General features: G+C 44.4%; 1 protein-coding gene across 2 annotated transcripts in view; it reads right to left on the reverse strand.

The window, feature by feature from the left end:
- Positions 1–5,642: 5,642 nt before the first annotated feature.
- The window catches only part of Slc35f4 (solute carrier family 35 member F4), a 241,260-nt gene continuing 238,445 nt past the window's right edge, over positions 5,643–8,457 (reverse strand). For both annotated transcript variants that reach the window (XM_031361875.1, XM_031361877.1), the window contains 2 exons: positions 7,695–7,784; positions 5,643–6,084 (listed from right to left, as the gene is read on the reverse strand). In XM_031361875.1, coding sequence (XP_031217735.1) covers positions 5,843–6,084; positions 7,695–7,784 — 332 coding nt within the window. In that variant the 3' untranslated portion in view covers positions 5,643–5,842. The remainder of the gene's footprint in view (positions 6,085–7,694; positions 7,785–8,457) is intronic.

Genomic DNA, 8,457 nt, shown 5'->3' on the forward strand with positions numbered 1-8,457 from the left:
TCTTTATTTGCATGTAAGAGGGCTTGACCAATATTACACACCTCTCCTGCTGGGGCCGTTGTGGGGGGATTGGGCTGAAATCTGAGCCTTTGGTGTCAGGAGCAATCACCACCTACAGTCCCTTATGAACAAATTTACATTGCTCAGTGGGTCTCCGGGGTCTCCGGGGTTCCAAGGTAGCTCTGCTCTCTACTGGACTCTGGCTGTCAGAACTGCCCATTGCCCCACAACTCCTCCTCCTTTTTTTTTTTTTTTTTTTTTTTTTAATAAGGGAGAGGTGTCATCGGAATAATTGTCTACTGTGTTAGGAACAGTTTGATACTGAACCAGGACCTGATTGGTGGTGATTTTTGCAATGTTATTCATCTGCTGCTTTAGAAACTGAATGAGACAGGGTGCCAAGAGGAGCAAGGCTACAATGGCTAGTATGGGGCCAAGGAGGGGAAGAATCCAAGCTACCAAGGGGTTAGAGTACCAAGGGGTAGGGATATTGGGATCATAGCGTGCCCGGAGGGTCCCTCTGAGTTCTTTAAGTGTTTGTATATCTTGTTCTACCAGCCCAGATTCATTGACATAAAAGCCACAGTCCTCTCCAAGCAAAATGCAAGTCCCTCCCTGTTCAGCAGTCAGTAAGTCCAGAGCTCTCCAGTTTTGGAGAGCGACTCCTGCTAAGGAGGTTATCTGGCGTTGAAGAGATTCAAGGCTGTCTGTAGTGGAGGCCATCGCCCTGGTCAAGCTTATCTTGGAAGTCGCTGGCCAGATGTTGTGTTTGGATAAGGGCTGCTCCAGCAGTTCCTGTTGCACACAGTGAGACAGCAAGGCCTACTCCAATGAGCAGAGAGATGAAGATCTCTCTCTTCTTTCGGCTTTCTCCCACCTGTAAGGCGAGTTCTTCAGGCTCATAGAGATAAACCTGATGAACAATGATCACGGGGGTGCAGGAGCCTTGAAAAGAGGGGTTAATGCAGGGACCTGTAGTGCCTTGGCACCAGAGGAGGGCAGGAGGGTTAACACATACTGGTTTGGTGATGGTGATGTCACAGACACATCTAAGATGGGGTTTTGAGGAGGGCCCTGCAAAGCAAAGAGGGCAGGGTAGGTCAAAGAGAGGAATGTCCTGTGCTTTCCTTGTGGGGAGGGTTCCATAGAGGTCGTAAAAGGAAATGTTAATGGGGACAGCTGCTAATAATGATTGGGAGAGAGAAGCACAGAAAAAGCATTGAGAGGAGCTGGGGTGGGTTGTTAAGGGAAGGAGGTCAGCTGAATATTGGATGTATTGTAACCAGGAGAGGGTAGCCTGCAGCTCCTTCTGAGACTTATTTTCCTGTTGGATAATATTAGCATGGGTAAAGGTTGATTTGGAGGCAGGAACAAGCTCACGGGAGATGTGCAGGTCAGCCACTGGGCATTTGGCATAGCCATTGGAGTAAAGTTTACCCATGACTCTGGTTCGCCAACATTCATCCCATGGATCGCCAATGGAGAGATGAAAATAAGTGTTAAGGTTAGTGAACATGTTGCTGCCACTACTAGTGGATTCTATTCTGCAGCTTCAGTATTTGCAACCTCCATATATGGAGACGTCTTGGAGACATTCACCTGTGTTTCAGTAAGGAAAACAGAGAAAGGGACTGGGGGGTAGTAGAGATGGAATCTGGGTTTAAAGGGATCTCAATCCTGGTTCGACATCCTTTGAGTGGACAGCCTTGGGTCCCTATAATTTTGTTGTGTCCATTGTAGGTTTCCCTAGCATAGAGTCTCCAGTGGTAGGTGTTCAGAAGGCTAAGGAGAGGCTGGGCAGTAGCAGAGTTAGCATGAGGAATGACAAAAACAGCCAAGAGAATAGAGAAGAGGGGGGCTTGTGGAGGGCACATGGCCTGGGCAGTAGTCACCAGGTCATGGATGTCTTTCCAGGAGATCTTGTTGACCTTCTGGGTGTTGTGTGTCCTCTGCCGCCTTCTCCTCTTCTTCTTCTCTTCTTGATCTGCCAATGAGAGGTGGGCCATCTTCTTGGTTGGTGGAGTGGTGTTGGACATTTCTGGTAAGAACCCAGATAGGCTTAGGTTGGTCCTGTGGGAAAACACAAACGAAACCCCTCCCGGTTGTAAGGAGGGGATCTGGTCCCTTCCAAATTCCATCTAGAGGGTCTCGCCATCGTACTAGAATAGGGGGAGTTAATTTTGCTGTATGCCAATGGAGGGAGATAGGAGGATGTTTGGAGTTTTTGTAGATATTAAATATGTTTAGGGTAGTCAGGGCCATCATTAATTGTACATTAGGGGGATAGGTAGTTGCCTTTTGTTTTAGGAGTTGGGCTTTTAGGGTTTGATGTGTTCTTTCTATTATTCCTTGGCCCTGAGGGTTGTGGGGATTTCCTGTATGATGGGTAATTTCCCAATGTGTGCAGAAAATTTTGAAATGAGAGCTAATGCAGGCCAGACCGTTATCAGTTTTTATCTGTTGAGGAATGCCCATGATGGTAAAGGTGGAGAGCATATGATGAATCAACCTTTTTGAGTTTTCACCTGTTTGGGCTGTAGCCCATATAAAATGAGATTATGTATCTACAGTGATGAAAACATATTTTTGTCTACCAAATTGGGGGATATGGGTGACATCAATTTGCCAAAAGGCACTGGACTTAAGGCCTGGACTTAAGGCCATCATTTGTAAAGCTGGAGTGGTAGTAAGGGATGCACAGGAGGAGCTTGTCTTTACTATCCTTTCGAGCAAGAGGGATGTGGGGGAAGCGGGCACGAAGCCCCTTTATATTTGTGTGCATGCGCGAATGAAATTGATCTACTTGTTCAGTGGAGGCCATGAATGTTCCTGTCGAGGCAGTTTGGTCAGCAAGTGCATTTCCTTCAGATATAGGACCTGGTAAGGGACTGTGAGATCAGATATGCTGGATGTAGATGGGGGAGTCTCTTTCCTGTAAGAGGGTGAAGACTTGTATAAGTAGAGGGGAAAGTGGGTTGGCATCTAGTTTGATGAAGGATCTTGAAAGGGAGCAAATTGACAGTATATACACTGACTGAGAAGAGACTGAGGAGGCCTTTGACTTCTTTTAGAGCTACATAGATGGCATATAATTCTTTATATTGGGGGGAGTGATTGGGTAGTTCTTTGAATTGGGTGATGGTGGTTCATCCTCAGGGAAGTAATATATTATTGCTGCAGCTCCCCTCTTTCCCCCATCAGTAAATATTGAGGGGGCTCCCGCTATGGGCTCCTTTGAGAATAGGAGGCAGCCATTGCAACAGAGGGAGGTCAGAGGCCCATTTTTTGTCAGGGTAATGGTTATCAATTTGTCCTGGAAATCCTATCAGGCTGATAGCGAAGTGGGAGTGATTTTTAATCAGCCACTGAATGTCAGAGAGGGAGAAGAGGGTGACAAGAATGTCAGGTTCCTTCCCTAGGGTTTGTAGGGCTCTATCCCTAACATTTTTAATCATGCTAGTGAGTGCATCCACCTTATTTAAAGTTCAGGGTGCACCACGCATCGGAGTGTGAAGCCATTCTAGCACCCCCTGAGGTTGGTAAAGGGCTCCCACAAGTGTAGGGGAGGAGTTAAAGATGAGGAGCTGTATAGGTTTTGCTGGGTCATACCTAGCAAGAGCCATATCTCTTAGAGCAGTATTGACAGAGTTTAGAGCTTGGACTGCCTCCAGGGATAGTGTTCTCCAGGAGGAGGGACTTTTGTCCCCTTTCAGGAGGCTGGAGAGGGGTTGAAGGGTGCTTGTAGGAAGGGGGAGCCAGGGCCAAAGCCAATTGAGATTGCCCAAAAAGCTCTGGAGGGAGGCGAGAGTTAATTTTTGAGGGAAGGAAAGGGTGGGTTTGAGGGGACGTATTGAGGTAAGGGAGGTCTCTGTTCCTAAAAATGAGGTGGGTGGAATAAGTTGGATTTTGTGAGGGGCTATTTTGAATCCTAGAGCAGATAGGGAAGGTATTAACTGGTCCTTAAGTTGGGAGGGGGAGGCAGAAGAGCTCCCCCACACTAAAATATCATCCGTGTAATGATGACATTGAGTCCTTTGTCTATATAGGGTTTTAATGCAGTGGCTACAGCCTCCTGACAGATAGTTGGACTGTTAGCCATTCCCTGTGGGAGAAGAGTCCATTCATAGCATGAGGCTGGTCCAGAGTTGTTAATGAGGGGTATTGAGAATGCAAACTGTTCGCAGTCTCGGGGGTGGAGAAGGATGGGGAAAAAAAACCAGTCTTTTATATCTATTGCTAACAGGCGAACATTAGTAGGGATGGCTGAGATGTGGGGTAGCCCTCTTTGTGGGGATTTGCATGGTTTTGTTAATTGCCCTTAGATCTTGTAATAATCTCCATCCCCCTGAACTCTTTTTTATAGCAAACTCTTTTTTATAGGGTATTCCATGGACTGCGGGAGGGGTGGAGATGTTGTAGCAGCAGCTGTTCTTCTACCAGCTGCTTGAGGGCTCTAAGTTTCTCCCTTGACAGAGGCCACTGTGGGACCCAGACAGCTTCATCAGAAAGCCAATCAAGGCAGGGAGTACTAAATCTGACAGTGGCCCCTAGGATTGGGTGTGATTTGGAGGTGGGTTTTTTGGATCTCCTTGGGTATTATCTTTATAGGTAACGTCCTCTATTGTAATGTGGCTTCTTTCTGATTGGGTGGTAAGAATTACCTCTAAGGCTTGTAAAATATCTCTCCCTAGAAGATTGGTGGCTACTTGAGTCACCAGGGGGCGTATAAGGCCGGTAGCCCCATCTGGGTCTTCCCACTGGTAAGCTTGTTTAGTGATGAATGCATGGGAAGTACCTCCTATGCTTAAGAGCTGGGGCCCAGGGATTACTTGCCAGTCAATCACAGAGAACTGCTTCTGAATAAGTAGAGAGTTTCAACTGTCTGTATGATTTTGTTAGAGAGTGATTTTGTGATTTTGTAGAAGGCAACTCTTTTGTAGAGGGATGGAGAGTGAAGGGTAGTGGAGTAAAGAGAGGATAGGAGTAGAAGATTTAATGACATAAGATACTGAGAGGTCTGTCAGGGAGCTCGGAGGTGAGAGAGTCTAGATGTGTGAGGTCCTCTCTGTACTACTTCACCACTGTGCCATGTTGTTCTCATAAAGATGTCAGTGTGTTACTTGAGGCATGTTGAAAGTTCAGTTGGGTCTTTTCTGTCTTTACTTCTTTACCAATCTTTCTTGTGCACAGAAAGATTCTGTTGATATTTGCTTTATGACTTCCTAGCTTTCAGATTTCAGATTCAGGGCTGAAGTAAATGTAAAATATGTATTATTTTTTGTAGGTTTTCCTATTTGACAATTAATTCTTTTTTTAAAAGATTTATTTATTTTATGTATATGAGTACACCATTGCTCTCTTCAGACACATCAGAAAAGGGCATCAGATCCCATTACAGATGTTTGTGAGCCACCATATAGTTGCTGGGAATTGAGATCAGGACCTCTGGAAGAGCAGTCAGTGCTCTTAACCAATGAGCCATCTCTCCAACCCTTGACAATTAATTCTTAATAAAAAGGTCTTAATTACACTTAAGAAAACAATGAAAAGTCTATGACTTAACCAAATCTTATATTTTTTTAGGAACTTATGTGAGTTGTGGAGAGCTCTGCTTTCAAATAGAGTCAACAAAACAAGGGAAATGCATTTTAATAAAAATTTTATTATGATTATTTACATCAGTTCCTTGATATGCATATAAATGTAAACTTTTATTGTTGGCGATATTTCACATATGGTTTATTTAAACTCAGAGTTGATAGTGTCATTTGAGTGTACAGGTAGTGAGAAAATTTTATATTCACAGAATATACACACATGTGCATCCAGAGGTCATTTCTTTTTAAGCCAGCGGTATGGACACTGTCCCATTGACCCTGCTTCTGCTCCTCAGGTGCACACTGACATCTGTCAGGTCCTCCACATGCTCTTCGCTCTTCTTCTCCTTCAGGCTGTTGATAAATCTCAGAGTAATTTCATCCCACTCTTCCGGCAGTAGCATCAGAAGAAACCCGATGCAGATGATGATGGTGGCAGCCAGGCGGACCACGTTGAATATCACTTCTTGCTTCAGGAGATCCACAGCTAGGGAAGGAAAATATCACACCAGTCAAACCCTAGGATTCTTCATGAGCCTCTCTGTAAAGCAGAGCTACATCTCAAGACTCGCAAACACCATAATTATTCTCTGTCACTCTCTATGCCCCCTTACCGTTCCTTTGCTGTAAATCACACTTGCTCTTCAAGGCTGCACTTAGAGGCTGTGTAATTGGACTTAGGAATCTCTTCAGGTTTCTCACTAAGTACTTACTTTTCCAGGGCAGCATGCATTCATCTGTCTTCAAACACACTGGACCACTGCTGTTTTGTTTTGTTTTTAATGACTCAAACCTGTTTTTTTTTTTTCTTGATCTTTTATAAGTGCTGTCGGTTTTCAGGGTTTAATTGAGGAGACATTCATATAATTTATAATTAACAACTTTATGAAGTGAGTTTAGTACACTCACAATGTAGTGTGACCATTTTCCCCACCGTGAGATTCTCTTCTCTCCTTCCATCCCACTCAATTCAGCTAAGCTGTCCTGCAGACCTCTGCACACGGCTTCGGTAAGAAGCCCTTTAAAGGGCACCGCACCTACAAGCCCTCAGCGCATTCTGTGCACACATCTGAAATGAATTGTTTTTCCTGTGTTAGAATGATTCAGTTCCTCTGGTTTCCCACTCTGTGCTGCTTTCATGGTCTTGATGGTGGAAAGTGTACCTTATTCAAGATCTGTCACCAGTGTTAGCTCAGTTGCTGATGTATGCTAAGCCATCAGAAGTTATTTGTTGAACAGATGAATCCGTGGATGAATAAATGAACTTCCTTGACAACTTCATCTCTGATTTTGTTTTCCTCTGAGCATTGTACAGCCCTTGGACTTTATCTCACACAATTTTACACCTAATAATAAACTTCTTTGTAGAGGTCCTAGCTGTTTTGTATATGCCTACTGTCTTTTTTAATCTTATCTGAAACCATTTTAAGGAAACAGTAATTAATTTCTTTTCTTGTACACAGCCCTGCTGATCACACAGTAAGTGCTCAATAAACACTGGCTAATTGGTTTGAAGCGGGGGGAAAAAAACGAAATGATTACTTGACAGTTGGGACCATAGACTTTTAAAGTCGAAATGGCTGAACCATCACCCAGAGGACTAATTTCTATGACTAGTTTCACTAGAAACTTCCTAGAAAAATATTAATAGCTTTTCCTCTTATCGTTGAAGTGAGGCAAGTTGCTTTTCCTGAAGGGTCACCTGCTCAGTCCCCTCTCCCCCCCCGAAGCTCCCACAGCTTCCCACCCAAGGACCGTCTGGTGGGGAGCCAGCACCGCATGATGCCTGCATTCTCATTACTGATGACTTCAGTCATGTGCTCCGATGCCTTTTGTTTCCATAGGACTTCCTCTAAAAATACCATAAAATTAGGTTGTCAGGGAAATCACATGAAACCCAATGATACATCTGGTATTTAACTCTAAAAGCACGTCCAAGTAAAACAATGCTTTCGTAGCTGCAGATTTTAAATCCACTGCATACTCTGTTGTTTGTGACCTCGTGATATTTAAAAACATCTTCTAAGGGAAGGAATGCAATTCTCGATTGCTAGAAGAAACAAGTCAGATCATAAAGCAAACACACACACCATGTACCTGCATTTCCAGGGACGCTGAGCACTGTCCCAATGGAGATGAGGATTGGGTATGTCAATACTACTCCAACATTTACCAGGATGTTGAATGCTGGAAAAAAAGGAGGGTAGACAGGATGAAGGGGTTGGCGCACACTGGTGTCTCGATACCTAAGAAACAGCACCTTTGCTAAACGTGCTTTCTCAAGGAACTGCACCTTTGTTCAATTAATCACATTTGGGTGATGGATGACTTGCTTGAGTCAGTTAAGTTCTTTGGTTCTTCTGTGCCACTCTGCCTGAGCTCTTGCCAGCTGGCTGACAGAGGTGTATGTGAGAGGTGAAGTCATCAATCTTCCACACCACATGCCGGCACTGGAAGAGCAGTCTAGGGCTAGCCAGAGGCCAAAAGCTGAGGACTGATGGAGCTTTGCTGCTTCTTTCTTGCTTACTTTGCTATTTAAAGTCACACCCTGGGCACAGGCTCTGGTGCTACTGTCTAAGATACGGTCTGTCTAAGGACAGCAGATCCCGTGTCCTGCACCCCCACCTCTTTCTTTCAAGGTCATGTGGACAAATAAAGCTGGGCTCAGAAATTCTCTGGAGTCTGGTGACTGTTTTCTCACTCTGACTGGGCAGAGGTCAACAGAGGTCAGGCCCACAGACTAAACTTGGTAGAATAAGCTCTTTAACTGATACGTTTGGATTTCTTTAGTTAAAAGACCATTGTTTAAAATAAACATCTAACTCCATTCAAAATTATAGACTATCAGTTTAATAGAGTT

The sequence above is a fragment of the Mastomys coucha genome, unplaced genomic scaffold, assembly GCF_008632895.1.
Source record: "Mastomys coucha isolate ucsf_1 unplaced genomic scaffold, UCSF_Mcou_1 pScaffold9, whole genome shotgun sequence".
NCBI lineage: Eukaryota > Metazoa > Chordata > Mammalia > Rodentia > Muridae > Mastomys > Mastomys coucha.